This window comes from Pseudophryne corroboree, chromosome 4 (assembly GCF_028390025.1).
Source record: "Pseudophryne corroboree isolate aPseCor3 chromosome 4, aPseCor3.hap2, whole genome shotgun sequence".
NCBI classification, from domain to species: Eukaryota; Metazoa; Chordata; class Amphibia; order Anura; family Myobatrachidae; genus Pseudophryne; species Pseudophryne corroboree.
The window spans coordinates 373,363,686-373,382,687 of NC_086447.1; the positions used below are offsets into that span (position 1 = coordinate 373,363,686).

The window sequence follows — 19,002 nt, forward strand, 5'->3', positions numbered from 1 at the left end:
ATTCAGCGAGCAATAGTCTGCTTAGAAGCAGGAGCACCTATTTTGTTGGGTGCCTACAGGATAAAAAAAACGAGTCAGTTTTCCTGACTCCAGCCGTCCTGGAAATATAAATTTTTAAGGCCCTGACTACGTCCAGTAACTTGGAATCTTCCAAGTCCCTAGTAGCCGCAGGCACTACAATAGGTTGGTTCAAGTGAAAAGCAGATACCACCTTAGGGAGAAACTGGGGACGAGTCCTCAATTCTGCACTATCCATATGGAAAATCAGATAAGGGCTTTTACATGACAAAGCCGCCAATTCTGACACACGCCTGGCTGAAGCCAAGGCCAATAACATGACCACTTTCCACGTGAGATATTTCAAATCCAGTTTTAAGTGGCTCAAACCAATGTGATTTTAAGAAACTCAGCACCACGTTGAGATCCCAAGGTGCCACAGAAGGCACAAAAAAGGGGCTGAATATGTAGCACTCCCTTTACAAATGTCTGAATTCCAGGCCGTGAAGCCAGTTCTTTCTGGAAGAAAATCGACAGAGCCGAAATCTGGACCTTAATGGAACCAAATTTTAGGCCCATAGTCACTCCCGACTGTAGGAAGTGCAGAAAACGACCCAGCTGAAATTCCTCTGTTGGGGCCTTCCTGGCCTCACACCACGCAACATATTTTCGCCAAATACGGTGATAATGGTTTGCGGTTACTTCTTTCCTGGCTTTTATCAGCGTAGGAATGACTTCCTCCGGAATGCCCTTTTGCTTTAGGATCCGGAATTCAACCGCCATGCCGTCCAACACAGCCGCGGTAAGTCTTGGAACAGACAGGGCCCCTGCTGTAGCAGATCCTGTCTGAGCGGTAGAGGCCATGGGTCCTCTGATATCATTTCTTGAAGTTCTGGGTACCAAGCTCTTCTTGGCCCATCCGGAACCACGAGTATCGTTCTTACTCCTCGTTTTCTTATTATTCTCAGTACCTTTGGTATGAGAGGCAGAGGAGGGAATACATAAACCGACTGGTACACCCACGGTGTCACTAGAGCGTCCACAGCTATTGCCTGAGGGTCCCTTGACCTGGCGCAATATCTAGTTTTATGTTTAGGCGGGACGCCATCATGTCCACCTGTGGCCTTTCCCAACGGTTTACCAACAGTTGGAAGACTTCTGGATGAAGTCCCCACTCTCCCGGGTGGAGGTCGTGTCTGCTGAGGAAGTCTGCTTCCCAGTTGTCCACTCCCGGAATGAACACTGCTGACAGTGCTAAGACGTGATTTTCCGCCCATCGGAGAATCCTTGTGGCTTCTGCCATCGCCATCCTGCTTCTTGTGCCGCCCTGTCGGTTTACATGGGCGACTGCCGTGATGTTGTCCGATTGGATCAGTACCGGCTGGTTTTGAAGCAGAGGCTTTGCCAGACTTAGGGCATTGTAAATGGCCCTCAGTTCCAGAATATTTATGTGTAGGGACGACTCCTGACTTGACCAAAGTCCTTGGAAATTTCTTCCCTGTGTGACTGCCCCCCAGCCTCGAAGGCTGGCATCCGTGGTTACCAGGACCCAGTCCTGTATGTCGAATCTGCGGCCCTCTTGAAGATGAGCACTCTGCAGCCACCACAGTAGAGATAACCCTGTCTCCGAGGACCAGGGTATCAGCCGATGCATCTGAAGATGCGATTCCGACCACTTGTCCAAGAGGTCCCACTGAAAGGTTCTTGCATGGAACCTGCCGAATGAAATTTTGCTTCGTAAGAAGCTACCATTTTTCCCAGGACTCGTGTGCAGTGATGCACCGATACCTGTTTTGGTTTCAGGAGGTCTCTGACTAGAGATGACAGCTCCTTGGCTTTCTCCTGCGGGAGAAACACTTTTTTCTGTTCTGTGTCCAGAACCATCCCCAGGAACAGCAGGCGTGTGGTAGGAACCAGCTGTGACTTTGGAATGTAAAGAATCCATCCGTGCTGTTGTAGCACTTCCCGAGATAGTGCTACTCCGACCAACAACTGCTCCATGGACCTCGCCTTTATAAGGAGATCGTCCAAGTACGGGATAATTAAAAACTCCCTTTTTTCGAAGGAGTATCATCATTTCTGCCATTACCTTGGTAAAGACCCTCGGTGCCGTGGACAGTCCAAACGGCAGTGTTTGGAATTGGTAATGGCAATCCTGTACAACAAATCTGAGGTACTCCTGGTGAGGATGGTAAATGGGGACATGTAGGTAAGCATCCTTTGTAATCCCCCTCCTCCAGGCTTGCAATAACCGCCCTGAGCGATTCCATCTTGAACTTGAATTTTTTTATGTATGTGTTCAAGGACTTCAAATTTAAAATGGGTCTCACCGAACCGTCCGGTTTCGGTACCACAAACAGTGTGGAATAGTAACCCCGTCCTTGTTGAAGTAGGGGCACCTTGACTATCACCTGCTGGGAATACAGCTTGTGAATTGCCTCTAGCACAGCCTCCCTGCCTGAGGGAGTTGTCGGCAAGGCAGATTTGAGGAAACGGCGGGGCGGGGGGGGACGCCTCGAATTCCAGCCTGTGCCCCTGAGATACTACTTGAAGGATCCAGGGATCCACCTGTGAGCGAGCCCACTGATCGCTGAAATTTTTGAGGCGGCCCCCCACCATACCTGGCTACGCCTGTGGAGCCCCCGCGTCATGCGGTGGACTCAGAGGAAGCGGGGGAAGAATTTTGATTCTGGGAACTGGCTGACTGGTGCAGCTTTTTCCCTCTTCCCTCGTCTCTGTGCAGAAAGGAAGCGCCTTTGACCCGCTTGCTTTTCTGAAGCCGAAAGGACTGTACCTGATAATACAGTGCTTTCTTAGGCTGTGAGGAAACCTGAGGTAAAAATTTTTCTTCCCAGCTGTTGCTGTGGATACGAGGTCCCAGAGACCATCCCCAAACAATTCCTCACCCTTATAAGGCTCTATGTGCCTTTTAAAGTCAGCATCACCTGTCCAGTGTCGGGTCTCTAATACCCTCCTGACAGAATGGCCATTGCATTAATTCTGGATGCCAGCCGGCAAAATATCCCTCTGTGCATCCCTCATATATAAGACGACGACTTATGTTCGCAAAATAGTATCCCTGTTTGACAGGGTTACAGACCACGCTGCAGCAGCACTATCTGCAGGTCTCAGTCTAGTACCTGAGTGTGTAAATACAGACTTCAGGATAGCCTCCTGCTTTTTATCAGCAGGTACCTTCAAAGTGGGCGTATCCTAAGACGGCAGTGCCACCTTTTTTGACAAACGTGTGAGCGCCTTATCCACCCTAGGGGATATCTCCCAGCGTAACTTATCCTCTGGCGGGAAAAGGTACGCCATCAGTAACTTTTTAGAAATTACCAGTTTCTTATCGGGGGAACCCACGCTTTTTCACACTTCATTCACTCATTTGATGGGGGAACAAAACACTGCCTGCTTTTTCTCCCCAAACATAAAACCCTTTTTTAGTGGTACTTGGGTTAATGTCAGAAATGTGTAACACATTTTTTATTGCCGGGATCATGTAACGGATGTTCCTAGTGGATTGTGTATATGTCTCAACCTCGTCGACACTGGAGTCAGACTCCGTGTCGACATCTGTGTCTGCCATCTGAGGGAGCGGGCGTTTTTGAGCCCGATGGCCTTTGAGACACCTGGGCAGGCGCGGGCTGAGAAGCCGGCTGTCCCATAGCTGTTACGTCATCCAGCCTTTTATGTAAGGAGTTGACACTGTCGGTTTATACCTTCCACCTATCCATCCACTCTGGTGTCGGCCCACAGGGGGCGACATCCCATTTAATCGGCATTTGCTCCGCCTCCACATAAGCCTCCTCATCAAACATGTCGACACAGCCGTACCGACACACCGCACACACACAGGGAATGCTCTGACTGAGGACAGGACCCCACACAGCCCTTTGGGGAGACAGAGAGAGAGTATGCCAGCACACACCAGAGCGCTATATAATGTAGGGATAAACACGATCACTGAGTGAATTTTCCCCAATAGCTGCTTGTATAAACAATATTGCGCCTAAATTTAGTGCCCCCCCTCTCTTTTTAACCCTTTGAGCCTGAAAACTACAGGGGAGAGCCTGGGGAGCTGTCTTCCAGCTACACTGTGAAGAGAAAATGGCGCCAGTGTGCCGAGGGAGATAGCTCCGCCCCTTTTTCGGACTTTTCTCCCGCTTTTTTATTGATTCTGGCAGGGGTAATTATCACATATATAGCCTCTGGGGCTATATATTGTGATTATTTTGCCAGCCAAGGTGTTTTTATTGCTGCTCAGGGCGCCCCCCCCAGCGCCCTGCACCCTCAGTGACCGGAGTGTGAAGTGTGTATGAGGAGCAATGGCGCACAGCTGCAGTGCTGTGCGCTACCTTGGTGAAGACTGAAGTCTTCTGCCGCCGATTTTCCGGACCATCTTCATGCTTCTGGCTCTGTAAGGGGGACGGCGGCGCGGCTCCGGGAACGAACACCAAGGACGGGTCCTGCGGTCGATTCCTCCGGAGCTAATGGTGTCCAGTAGCCTAAGAAGCCCAAGCTAGCTGCAAGCAGGTAGGTTCGCTTCTTCTCCCCTTAGTCCCTCGTTGCAGTGAGCCTGTTGCCAGCAGGTCTCACTGTAAAATAAAAAACCTAACATATACTTTCTTTCTAGGAGCTCAGGAGAGCCCCTAGTGTGCATCCAGCTCGGCCGGGCACAGAAATCTGAGGTCTGGAGGAGGGGCATAGAGGGAGGAGCCAGTGCACACCAGATAGTACTTAATCTTTCTTTTAGAGTGCCCAGTCTCCTGCGGAGCCCGTCTATTCCCCATGGTCCTTACGGAGTTCCCAGCATCCACTAGGACGTCAGAGAAATAATTGTACAGTAGCGTGCTGTACGTCTCCCAGAGCTAGCAAAATAATGACAGTAGCAGGAGGAGGCGGCCTGTGGGTTGCAAGCTGATTAACTACAACATTACTTGTGAGAGTGTAGAAGCCCATGCCGAACCAGAGGGACTTCACACTGTATACCTGTGAAACACCCGATGCATAAGCCATCATGGTCTGGAGCTTAGGGAGAAAGCACTTCAGCAGTTGCACAGCACAGCAGCACCCACCTCCCTTGGTGCTTGCCCTTTGAATACATCGTAAAGAGTTCCAAGCAAACGTCGCCACATAGAAGTTTATAATAAAACAGCGGTGTACAATTTTAAGGTGAGAACACTGAATGTAAAAGCTCCACAAATAAAGAAATAAATGGGGCTACAACATTGCATATAATAAACTAAAAGTGAACACTAATAAACAAGTGTTCTCACTGAATAGTAGGTTTAACACAGAACTACAGAAACACCATAGTATAGGTTAAGCGTAAATGCAAAGTCAAAAGCAGTAGACAGAAAGGGGACGATAAGTCGATCCCATATGGTCAACATGTTTTAGGTTGACCGATTCAAAAAGGATGACATTGTCACCAAAAATTTTGGGGGTTATTTTTTTTTTATTTTTCTTCAACTAATTTACCATCCACGTGGAGCAGGCCTGGCCAACCTGTGGCTCTCCAGATGTTGTGAAACTACACATCCCAGCATGCCCTGACAGTTTCAGCATCCCCGAAATAACAAAACTGCAGCAAAGCATGATGGGACTTGTAGTTTTACAACAGCTGGGGAGCCACAGCTTGGCCAGGCCTGGGATAGAGCCTACCAAAGTACTTCTATACATTTCTAAACAAAAGGAGCACGCACAACATTCAACATAGATTAAGAAATAACTGGGCAATATAAAGCTCAAGAAACCAGTACCTATAGGGAAGGAAGGCGCAGATTGTAGAACTTGACCGTGGGGTGAGGTATACATGGAGGCAAAACCCTGTGTCTCTCGTCTTCAGCTAGGCAGGTACTGTGGAAAATGGCTGCCCAACGTTTGTGGGAGGAGAAACAGGAGAAGCACTTTGGGCGGATAGCTAATGGGATAAGCTGTCCTCCCCCTTCTGGCAACTCTCAGGGACATGGCTGCTGTAAATTTAGAGTGCCCCATTGCTAAAAATCGCCATGGTGGTTTAGTAGGGTTGCAGAGAACACCTGGCCCCCATTGGCCAGTTCCGTCGGTGGCAAAAGGCCAAAATGTGTGCAGCTCATGGTGTGCTCTGGAGCCTGGCCAGGGATACCGACTCTGTTGGCAGCGCTATAGCCACCATCAGGCAGGGGAAATGTACCCACCATCCATACAGTAGTCAAAAGGTACAGAAAGGAGAAATGATGGATTACCCACCAGCTTCGTGCGCAAGTGTACAATTCATCACTGATAATTATACAATTTATTTCAAATAATTAAAACCCTAAACCACCACAGACATTGCATAGCAACAAATTAGCAGCATATTCCAATAACAGAACATAATTTCATTAAAATGCTCAACACACGTTACAGGTATTGTGAAATTTATTTAGCCCTCTTTACAAGGTAAGCATAAAAGTCCTGGATCTGTTTAGTGTAAGGAGAATGCTAATCTGAGCCCCCTAACAAGCATGCCCTTGCTGTAGGTACCAAATAAAATGGTCCTCTAGGCTGGGGGCAGGGTACAAGGGAGAGAGCCTGTGCTACTGGGTCACAATTTAATGGAACCAGGCTCCAGCTCACAACCTATACCCATCATGAGCCCCGCGTCTGCCATGGATGAAAGAGGAGAAAGGTTTAAAACAGCTGGTCATTTTCTTTGGCATTATTATTTTAATTTTTTCAAACTCATTTGTTTCATTCAAGTTGATTATATGTAATGTGACAAATAGCCAGCAGACAACAGCTAAGGAATGGCAAAAGTGGGAGTAAGAGCCTTATTTTGTAGAAATCACTGGGAAAAGAATGTATGAGCATAGCACTGTTCCCCGCTGGTGTGGATCATACATTGGCTACATGGAAGCTTCAGCTCAGTACGTACACAGTCCTTATACAGAAAATGCTTAATAGTAGAAATGATGTTTACTTCACCTCTTTGAAAGCATCTAACAGATCTCCCACTGCTTCTTTCTTGTTTAAATCCTTTATTTTTCTTTTTTTCTTAGGTGCAGATACAGCAACTATAAACAAGACAGTCAATTGGTATACTAGGCAATAATTATAGTAGATCATCAGAATTCAATCTCAAAATATGCTGGTGAAATTACAGTACTAACGAACCAGCATTATAATTAAAGCTAAAAACAGAGGCTACACAATTTTTGGGCCAATAAGCCAATTATCAGGTGATTGGTCCAATTTTTGTGTAGTCATGATGGCTTCGCAGAAATGCCAATAAAACCTGATTTAGGTCAAACACAATCTAACAATATCGCCTGATCACCTGGCCTTATTTCCTCCATGAAAATCTAGTGTGGGGGATACATGATTTTTCACAAACAAATTGGTGTATCATAAAATCTACAGGTTTACCAGATCACAAGGCAAATTGTTCTAGTGTGTAGACAGCTGCACAGTACTGCAACACACTTCAGTAAAATATTTGGGCATTTATAAGTATTACCATCAGAGAAAAGGCTTCTGGCATAGATAGCAGATTACATCAGAAACCACTGTAATGCCATCCTGTGCAAGCACCCATGAAATACCTGCAATACATTCATAAGGATTCAGTATGATTTCCCGACAGTCGGGATCCTGGAGGTAAAATATTGACACCGTAATACAGACATCAAGTGTCCGCTGGCTACACTTCGGGCTTGGTGGCTATTACTCCTCGGATGGTGGTGTAGATCACCACCCTAGTGGAAATACAGAGCGGCATTCGGGATTTCGACTGTCGGCATTTTGACTGCTGTCGAGATCTCGACTGTCAGGAACTTAACTGCATCCCATTCCTAATACCCCTCTAATAATTATTATGTATTCCCTATGACTAGAGAACCTGCATAGTGCTTAAACGCCTGTCGGCTGTGAATATAAATGAAAACCAAAACAGAATACACACAGAATGATCCAACCACCCTATTTAATCATTTTGCACAGTTTGGACAATGAATACCTGAGCAGAAACACACAATCAAGATGTGATCCACCAGAGAATGCGGGGGGGGGGGGGGGGGGGAGGATATGTTTGCCCCCTTCCATGCTTTATATATGCAGAACAAAGTCTTAAAATTACCTGCCACATGTACTTCCAAGTTTTGCTTTAATACTTGTGAAGGAGCAGGATCTGCTTCGGCAGGGGGTTCCTTCCTGGCCTCCTCGTCTTCTGGTGTAGGATCAACAGATGGTAATGGCTGTTCCTCTGGCTCAGCAATGGGACTGACGTGAGCCTCATGTTGGGTGTCCTGTGCCTCCAGTTCCTGTATTCCAGAGGTTCTGTCACCATTTGTTAGAAGTTCCTCTGGCTGGGCAATTGGGGAATCCAAGGTGGGCTCCGGATGGCAAACAGCTGGTTGCTCTGGATGTGCGGGTGGCACGCATACTTCTTCTGAGAGGCCATTAGTTTGAAGCTCTATAGTAGTAAGTTGACTATCAACAGGAGTCGGATCTTGTACAGATTCTGGAGCTGGCTCAATTGGTTCTTCATGACATGGCTCAGATAAAATTTGTGATGAAAGAGCTTGTATGTTAGAGTCTACCACTAAAGGTGAATCCTCTAGTGGCAATGGATTATCCTGTGAATCAGAGCCATCAGCCTGGATAAGGATGAATGGTTCCTCTTGGGGTTCAATAACTGGAGCTTCTAACAAAGACTCTGCTTGTTTTACAGTTGTATCTACTATGCTTACTTCTATCGGAATTGGTTCCTCTTGAATGGCCGTAGGAGCCTCTGGCAGCATTGGTATCTGAATTGAAGGGTTTTCCAGCAAGGGCACTTCCTGTGAAATAAGAGTCCCTAGCATAGGTACAGATACATCAGGTGTAGTGTTATCAAGTGTTATGTCTTGCTCGCAAGCAACTGCCATGTTCAAATCTACTTCTGAAGGAGGAGAGGGCGAGGGGCTATCAGACATCTTAGTCAGCACTTGGGTGGGCTTAGAGCCATCATCTAAAAACAAAAATTCAAGAAAGATTGATTAAAATGACAAGGAAAAAAAAAATGGGACATCAGGCTGACAATAGGATTGGTGGGCATACACAGGCAGATAAAATGCCTGTCAGAAAGACTGCAGAAATCCAGGATCTCTCTCACAGCGTATGGCACCCAATATTGGCGCTCAAACCCTGGTGAGGAGACATTTCCCTGTTCCTTCCCATATGAAGGAACAGAGAAAATGGCCTTCATTCACCAGTGTCAGGGCATACACTGCCCGATACTGCCAACATGACACTTCCATAATACCGAATCAAAGGGACATGCTGGACAATCTGGCATGCCCAACCGATCAATATAACTGGATTGGTCGCCAGCATACACACTGCAATTATCTGGGTTGGTCAGATAATCGTAGCGTATATGCCCAGCATAATAAACTCTGGTCTGCCCCTGCAGTACAAACTCCTAGGTTTGGAAATTCAATTAGATTAAAACTGCCCACAAAATCCATGATCACAGACTGTTTCGGAAAGTGCCAAACAAAGTACATAGCGGAAAATTGCATTATCTGCTAGTATCACAAGAAAAAAAAAAAAGTGTAATCTATGTAGCAAATAACTGCAAAATAAAAAATAAGAATTTACTTACCGATAATTCTATTTCTCATAGTCCGTAGTGGATGCTGGGGACTCCATAAGGACCATGGGGAATAGCAGCTCCGCAGGAGACTGGGCACAAAAGTAAAAGCTTTAGGACTACCTGGTGTGCACTGGCTCCTCCCCCTATGACCCTCCTCCAAGCCTCAGTTAGGATACTGTGCCCGGACGAGCGTACACAATAAGGAAGGATATTGAATCCCGGGTAAGACTCATACCAGCCACACCAATCACACCGTACAACCTGTGATCTGAACCCAGTTAACAGCATGATAACAGAGGAGCCTCTGAAAAGATGGCTCACAACAATAATAACCCGATTTTTGTAACAATAACTATGTACAAGTATTGCAGACAATCCGCACTTGGGATGGGCGCCCAGCATCCACTACGGACTATGAGAAATAGAATTATCGGTAAGTAAATTCTTATTTTCTCTAATGTCCTAAGTGGATGCTGGGGACTCCGTAAGGACCATGGGGATTATACCAAAGCTCCCAAACGGGCGGGAGAGTGCGGATGACTCTGCAGCACCGAATGAGAGAACTCCAGGTCCTCCTCAGCCAGGGTATCAAATTTGTAGAATTTAGCAAACGTGTTTGCCCCTGACCAAGTAGCTGCTCGGCAAAGTTGTAAAGCCGAGACCCCTCGGGCAGCCGCCCAAGATGAGCCCACCTTCCTTGTGGAATGGGCATTTACAGATTTTGGCTGTGGCAGGCCTGCCACAGAATGTGCAAGCTGAATTGTACTACAAATCCAGCGAGCAATAGTCTGCTTAGAAGCAGGAGCACCCAGCTTGTTGGGTGCATACAGGATAAATAGCGAGTCAGATTTTCTGACTCCAGCCGTCAAGGAAACATTTTCAGGGCCCTGACTACGTCCAGCAACTTGGAGTCCTCCAAGTCCCTAGTAGCCGCAGGCACCACAATAGGCTGGTTCAAGTGAAATGCTGAAACCACCTTAGGGAGAAATTGAGGACGAGTCCTCAATTCTGCCCTGTCCGTATGAAAAATTAGGTAAGGGCTTTTATAGGATAAAGCCGACAATTCTGAGACACGCCTGGCTGAAGCCAGGGCTAACAGCATTACCACCTTCCATGTGAGATATTTTAAGTCCACAGTGGAAAGTGGTTCAAACCAATGTGATTTTAGAAATCCCAAAACTACATTTAGATCCCAAGGTGCCACTGGAGGCACAAAAGGAGGTTGTATATGCAGTACCCCCCTTGACAAACGTCTGTACTTCAGGAACTGAAGCCAGTTATTTTTGGAAGAAAATCGACAGGGCCGAAATCTGAACCTTAATGGACCCTAATTTTAGGCCCATAGACAGTCCTGTTTGTAGGAAATGCAGGAAACGACCCAGTTGAAATTCCTCTGTAGGGGCCTTCCTGGCCTCGCACCACGCAACATATTTACGCCAAATACGGTGATAATGTTGTACGGTTACATCCTTCCTGGCTTTGATCAGGGTAGGGATGACTTCATCCGGAATGCCTTTTTCCTTCAGGATCCGGCGTTCAACCGCCATGCCGTCAAACGCAGCCGCGGTAAGTCTTGGAAGAGACAGGGTCCCTGCTGGAGCAGGTCCTTTCTTAGAGGTAGAGGCCACGGGTTCTCTGTGAGCATCTCTTGAAGTTCCGGGTACCAAGTCCTTCTTGGCCAATCCGGAGCCACGAGTATAGTCCTTACTCCTCTCCTTCTTATGATCCTCAGTACCTTGGGTATGAGAGGCAGAGGAGGGAACACATACACTGACTGGTACACCCATGGTGTTACCAGAGCGTCCACAGCTATTGCCTGAGGGTCCCTTGACCTGGCGCAATATCTGTCTAGTTTTTTGTTGAGGCGGGACGCCATCATGTCCACCTTTGGTTTTTCCCAATGGTTCACAATCATGTGGAAGACTTCTGGGTGAAGTCCCCACTCCCCCGGGTGGAGGTCGTGTCTGCTGAGGAAGTCTGCTTCCCAGTTGTCCACACCCGGAATGAACACTGCTGACAGTGCTATCACATGATTTTCTGCCCAGCGAAGAATCCTTGCAACTTCTGTCATTGCCCTCCTGCTTCTTGTGCCGCCCTGTCTGTTTACGTGGGCGACTGCCGTGATGTTGTCCGACTGGATCAGCACCGGCTGACCTTGAAGCAGAGGTCTTGCTAGGCTCAGAGCATTGTAGATGGCTCTTAGCTCCAGGATATTTATGTGAAGTGATGTCTCCAGGCTTGACCACAAGCCCTGGAAATTTCTTCCCTGTGTGACTGCTCCCCAGCCTCTCAGGCTGGCATCCGTGGTCACCAGGACCCAGTCCTGAATGCCGAATCTGCGGCCCTCTAGAAGATGAGCACTCTGCAACCACCACAGGAGAGACACCCTTGTCCTTGGAGACAGGGTTATCCGCTGATGCATCTGAAGATGCGATCCGGACCATTTGTCCAGCAGATCCCACTGAAAAGTTCTTGCGTGGAATCTGCCGAATGGAATCGCTTCGTAAGAAGCAACCATTTTTCCCAGGACCCTTGTGCATTGATGCACTGACACTTGGCCTGGTTTTAGGAGGTTCCTGACTAGCTCGGATAACTCCCTGGCTTTCTCCTCCGGAAGAAACACCTTTTTCTGGACTGTGTCCAGAATCATCCCTAGGAACAGCAGACGTGTCGTCGGAATCAGCTGCGATTTTGGAATATTTAGAATCCACCCGTGCTGTCGTAGCACTACTTGAGATAGTGCTACTCCGACCTCTAACTGTTCGCCTGGACCTTGCCCTTATCAGGGGATCGTCCAAGTAAGGGATAATTAAGACGCCTTTTCTTCGAAGAAGAATCATCATTTCGGCCATTACCTTGGTAAAGACCCGGGGTGCCGTGGACAATCCAAACGGCAGCGTCTGAAACTGATAGTGACAGTTCTGTACCACAAACCTGAGGTACCCTTGGTGAGAAGGGCAAATTGGGACATGGAGGTAAGCATCCTTGATGTCCAGAGACACCATATAGTCCCCTTCTTCCAGGTTCGCTATCACTGCTCTGAGTGACTCCATCTTGAATTTGAACCTTTGTATGTAAGTGTTCAAGGATTTCAGATTTAAAATAGGTCTCATCGAGCCGTCCGGCTTCGGTACCACAAACAGCGTGGAATAATACCCCTTTCCCTGTTGTAGGAGGGGTACCTTGATTATCACCTGCTAGGAATACAGCTTTTGAATGGCTTCCAATACCGCCTCCCTGTCGGAGGGAGACGTTGGTAAAGCAGACTTCAGGAACCGGCGAGGGGGAGACGTCTCGAATTCCAATTTGTACCCCTGAGATACTACCTGCAGGATCCAGGGGTCCACTTGCGAGTGAGCCCACTGCGCGCTGAAATTCTTGAGACGACCCCCCACCGTACCTGAGTCCGCTTGTAAGGCCCCAGCGTCATGCTGAGGACTTGGCAGAAGCGGGGGAGGGCTTCTGTTCCTGGGAAGAGGCTGCCTGCTGCAGTCTTTTTCCCCTTCCTCTGCCCCGGGGCAGATATGAGTGGCCTTTTGCCCGCTTGCCCTTATGGGGACGAAAGGACTGAGCCTGAAAAGACGGTGTCTTTTTCTGCTGAGAGGTGACCTGGGGTAAAAAGGTGGATTTCCCAGCCGTTGCCGTGGCCACCAGGTCCGATAGACCGACCCCAAATAACTCCTCCCCTTTATACGGCAATACTTCCATATGCCGTTTGAAATCCGCATCACCTGACCACTGCCGCGTCCATAACCCTCTTCTGGCAGAAATGGACAGCGCACTTACTCTTGATGCCAGAGTGCAAATATCCCTCTGTGCATCTCGCATATATAGAAATGCATCCTTTAAATGCTCTATAGTCAATAATATACTGTCCCTGTCCAGGGTATCAATATTTTCAGTCAGGGAATCCGACCAAGCCACCCCAGCACTGCACATCCAGGCTGAGGCGATTGCTGGTCTCAGTATAACACCAGTATGTGTGTATATACTTTTTAGGATATTTTCCAGCTTTCTATCAGCTGGCTCCTTGAGGGCGGCCGTATCCGGAGACGGTAACGCCACTTGTTTTGATAAGCGTGTGAGCGCCTTATCTACCCTAGGGGGTGTTTCCCAACGCGCCCTAACCTCTGGCGGGAAAGGACATAATGCCAATAATTTTTTAGAAATTAGCAGTTTTTTATCGGGGGAAAACCACGCTTCATCACACACCTCATTTAATTCATCTGATTAAGGAAAAACTACGGGTAGTTTTTTCACACCCCACATAATACCCTTTTTTGTGGTACTTGTAGTATCAGAAATGTTCAAAACCTCCTTCATTGCCGTGATCATGTAACGTGTGGCCCTACTGGAAAATACGTTTGTTTCCTCACCGTCGACACTGGAGTCAGTGTCCGTGTCTGTGTCGACCATCTGAGGTAACGGGCGCTTTAGAGCCCCTGACGGTGTTTGAGACGCCTGGACAGGTATTAACTGTTTTTCCGGCTGTCTCATGTCGTCAACAGTTTTTTGTAAAGTGCTGACGCTATCACGTAATTCCTTCCATACGACCATCCAGTCAGGTGTCGACTCCCTAGGGGGTGACATCACTATTACAGGCAATTGCTCCGCCTCCATACCATTTTCCTCCTCATACATGTCGACACAACGTACCGACACACAGCACACACACAGGGAATGCTCTGATAGAGGACAGGACCCCACTAGCCCTTTGGGGAGACAGAGGGAGAGTTTGCCAGCACACACCAGAGCGCTATATATATACAGGGATAACCTTATATAAGTGTTTTTCCCTTATATAGCTGCTGTATTATTAATCTGCCAAATTTAGTGCCCCCCCTCTCTTGTTTTACCCTGTTTCTGTAGTGCAGGACTGCAGGGGAGAGTCAGGGAGCTTCCCTCCAACGGAGCTGTGAGGGAAAATGGCGCTTGTGTGCTGAGGAGATAGGCTCCGCCCCCTTCTCGGCGGCCTTTCTCCCGCTTTTTTAAGGATAAACTGACAGGGGTTAAATGCATCCATATAGCCCAGGAGCTATATGTGATGTATTTTTAGCCATCTAAGGTGTTTTTATTGCGTCTCAGGGCGCCCCCCCCCCAGCGCCCTGCACCCTCAGTGACCGGAGTGTGAAGTGTGCTGAGAGCAATGGCGCACAGCTGCGGTGCTGTGCGCTACCTTATTGAAGACAGGACGTCTTCTGCCGCCAATTTCCCGGACCTCTTCAGTCTTCTGGCTCTGTAAGAGGGCCGGCGGCGCGGCTCTGGGACCCATCCATGGCTGGGCCTGTGATCGTCCCTCTGGAGCTAATGTCCAGTAGCCTAAGAAGCCCAATCCACTCTGCACGCAGGTGAGTTCGCTTCTTCTCCCCTTAGTCCCTCGGTGCAGTGAGCCTGTTGCCAGCAGGTCTCACTGAAAATAAAAAACCTAAAACTAAACTTTTCACTAAGCAGCTCAGTAGAGCCACCTAGTGTGCACCCTTCTCGTTCGGGCACAAAAATCTAACTGAGGCTTGGAGGAGGGTCATAGGGGGAGGAGCCAGTGCACACCAGGTAGTCCTAAAGCTTTTACTTTTGTGCCCAGTCTCCTGCGGAGCCGCTATTCCCCATGGTCCTTACGGAGTCCCCAGCATCCACTTAGGACGTTAGAGAAAATAAAAAAATGTTTTGAGAATTGGCGTTACTGTTTAAAATTCTGATACATTTTGACAAAGTGACAGTCCTTCACAAGATTACTTTGTACAGTAGTTTCAATATGCAAGCCCCAGTCTTCTATTTAAGGCTCATAACTCTGTAGTTTCCTTTGCCTAGGTTTATGAAATTGCTAATATAGACACAAAGGGCAAAACTCAATTGTTTGCGGTGATGGCAGCCAGTAGATAGTGCCCAATGGAGCTATTCAATCGTTGCTCTGTTCGGACTCTATCAGCTGCTGGCTCCTGCATTTAAGGTCACACAATTACTCAATACAATTTTTTTTTTTTTATTAAAAAAAGTATTAGAAAGTTGGTATAAAATAGCAGTGCTTAAATAAAAAAAAGGAAGGAGAACAGTGTAGTTTCAAAATAGGAATCTACACAATGTGGCTTGGTGAGGAAGGTGTGTTTTGCCACATTGGAATGTGTTGAGCCTATACACTCCTGGAGATATCAGTTTATATTCGGACTAGTGAATTACTTTTCAAATCTCTGTCCTACTGACACCCTGCCAAACATTGCTAGGACGCCTTGATAGAGATCGTACGGACCGAGACTGCATTAATTGGGTAATATTCATGCGTTTGCTGGACATTTCACCGGAGTTGCTCGCAATACCATTTATTGGTACACAGGGACCAAGCTTCCTATAGATGAGGCATGTCTGGCACCCAGATATATTAACAAACTGAGACTAGAAGCATCTCAATACGTAATTCCCAATCAATCAGACCGGTCTATGGGAATTTTACCTATGGGTCGCTTTGGCTTATTTTAACTCAATTATACCAACTATTAATTATGCCATTTAGCATGCGGTTTAAACATTATTGTTTCTTTATTCACCAAGCCACATCGTGTATATTCCTATTTTAAAACTACAGACCCACTGGGGTGATTTTTTACCCTTAGCGCTGTTCTTCCTTTATTGGTAAATTATTGCAAGTAGAACAACACTCTCCTTTGAATAGTAGCTTTCAGACAGCGCCGTTGTGGCCCTTTGTTGGTTTTTATTTAGGATTACATCAGTGCTTAAATGTTGTGCTATTCCAGACAGAAAAGTATAGCACTTATAAGAGCAGACTGCAATGTCGTTAGTAAAAGGAAAATCCCTAGCTTGGTCATAACAAAAGCAATTCAGCTTCTGTGTGACAATATGGAAACCCTCTTCCATAAATTGGGTGAACATCATTTCCCATTCCTAGTTCCAGCCGTTATAAAACATGTGCCTTTCATGTTAGGTATGTAATGCTATTTTGAGTGAACAGGTAGTTATATAGCACTCACTCTCCAATTAACAAACGTCCGTCCAATGAAACTAGTACACTACTCTCCAAGCACCATACGACAAAATCATAATTCCTACCATATTTCTTTACTTACCTGGGCGTACTACAACGATAGGCACATGGACACTCTCTCCATTCGCCTGCACTTCAGAACCTCCACCTAGAGACTAAATGGTGGAAAAAAATAAAATAAAATGAGAAATCGTGTGTGGGAATACATTACTTTTCACAAACGATCAGTGCATCAGAAAAATCATCAGGTTTGTCAGATCGCAAGGCAAATTACTGTAGTGTGTAGACAGCTGCTCAGTACTGCAACATCTCTTCTCAGTTTCACAGTAATCCATTAGATTCTTCAATCACACAAAATACAAGCCTGAAAACTGTGCTATTCAGTAAAAGTAGCATAGTGAAAATCTGAGCCCTTCAGCCACAGTTTTTGTGCGGTAATCCAGTTCCTCCCCAATGCCTTCTCCTCTCCCCTTCCATGTGACCACTCCTCCTGGGTTTTCTAGTTTGGCCAAATTGTTTCAATCAGCTACTGTCAAACAGGTCTTGAATAATTACTTCTTACCAACTGTAGACAAACAGTGGTAGCTGCTCAATCATTCCTGGAGATAATTTTCTCTGTCATCCACTCAGGGACACTGGATAGTTAGACAGCTGTGGTGTGAAGAATGAAGACCGGAGGTAGCATAATGAATAAAAAAATAAAAAAAATAAAAAGTGCACAGCTGGCTCCTCCCTCGTCAAGTCCGCCGTCCCTCCAGTTTGAAAAATTGTGCAGAGGAGGAAAGAAGCACATCTAGGAACTCTGGCTCCATAAAGAAATTCAGTGGCCTAATCCCACCTCACTAAAGGGAGGGAGGGGGGGGGGGGGGGGGGAGCAGGTGGCACTAAGAGTACTCTGTGAAGTACTAGTGAAGGACAGATCCTGGTGGAAGGAATCGCTGCTCACTTGGAGAATCAGGAGCAGAAAACAGAACTGTGAGTAGTGGTGGTATGTAAGGTGCCCTCCTCCCCCGCACAGTGTGGGCACGCAGTTAAGAATAGCATCCGGCCGCAGCATTCCCCCAAGTGCAGCAGTTCTCAAGGCACAGGCGCCCGTAGGTGATAGATCCTGGGCGTTCACTCTTCCCAGTGTGCAGAGAACCTGGAGCTGGGCTGACTGCAGAGCACGGGGTGCAGCGGCACTCAGTGGTATAGCAACGGAGCCAGAGGAGCGCTCCGGACACCAGCGGTGAGAAGCGCCCTTGCTGCCAGTGTAGTACAGGCAGTGAGGTGATTAGAAATTTTCGGTGGCGTCCATCTTAGGCATGATTAGGGCAAGCAATAGAACAGGCAGGGAGATAAGGGGGAGGGGTGGACCATGTTAGAGCTCACCGATGGATATAGAGAGATAGATTATATATATATATATATATATATATATATATATATATATATATAATCTATATATAAATCTATATATAATCTAAATATATATATAATCTATATCTATCTATCTATATATATATCTATATATCCCAAGATCCGGCACTCCACGAGATCAAATTGGTAACTTATCCGGGTGCCCTCCAGAGAACATGTCAAATGGCGTGTCTCATATAACCTTCCAACGGCGGCACTCCGGACTGATGAAATAATTTCAAATAGACTGCATTTCTTTGCAACGTTTCAGCTCCTTTATTGAGCTTTTTTCAAGCAGGTAACATACTAGACAATGGTGCTACTCAGTTAAATACCCACCACCTGAGTACAAGCATGACGTCAGTACAATAGTTCCGGCCTCCAAATACCTCAAATCGGTACCTGGGTCCGCCCCAAACACCTGGGATGGCTTAATCATTGAACTTACATAAAAAAATCTACATACAAAAACAAAATAAAACGTGAAAACAAAAAAGCTTTTTTTCTCATTTAAAACAACAGCAACACTGACTTGGATTACACATGATGAACACCTATTCTACTCCAATCTTTATTTTGCTTAGTAATACCAAATGCAGAGACCCACCCAGCGCTTATTTCCCTTCCAATATATCGGGACCTGTTAACCCTTCAAATGTAGTTAGCAGCTCGCAATTACATATTGCTGAGGCAATGAAAATATTCTTATCTCACGTATACCCGGTTACAAAACTTTGCAGGCTAAATGAAACACTGTAATCCCAAAGATTCGTTCAATCCTCTTGGTGACAGCGTATCCAATCTTATGATCCATTGTGATTCTAAACGTAACAATTTTTTTGCCCTATCACCACCTCTATACGTGAGATAAGAATATTTTCATTGCCTCAGCAATATGTAATTGCGAGCTGCTAACTACATTTGAAGGGTTAACAGGTCCCGATATATTGGAAGGGAAATAAGCGCTGGGTGGGTCTCTGCATTTGGTATTACTAAGCAAAATAAAGATTGG

General features: G+C 46.7%; 1 protein-coding gene across 10 annotated transcripts in view; it reads right to left on the minus strand.

Moving 5' to 3' along the window:
* Nucleotides 1–19,002, minus strand: part of EIF4G1 (eukaryotic translation initiation factor 4 gamma 1) — a 214,652-nt gene that overhangs the window by 109,639 nt on the left and 86,011 nt on the right. For all 10 annotated transcript variants that reach the window (XM_063916617.1, XM_063916616.1, XM_063916615.1 and 7 more), the window contains 3 exons: nucleotides 16,675–16,747; nucleotides 8,099–8,971; nucleotides 6,949–7,037 (listed from right to left, as the gene is read on the minus strand). In XM_063916617.1, the coding sequence (XP_063772687.1) occupies nucleotides 6,949–7,037; nucleotides 8,099–8,971; nucleotides 16,675–16,747 (1,035 nt within the window). The remainder of the gene's footprint in view (nucleotides 1–6,948; nucleotides 7,038–8,098; nucleotides 8,972–16,674; nucleotides 16,748–19,002) is intronic.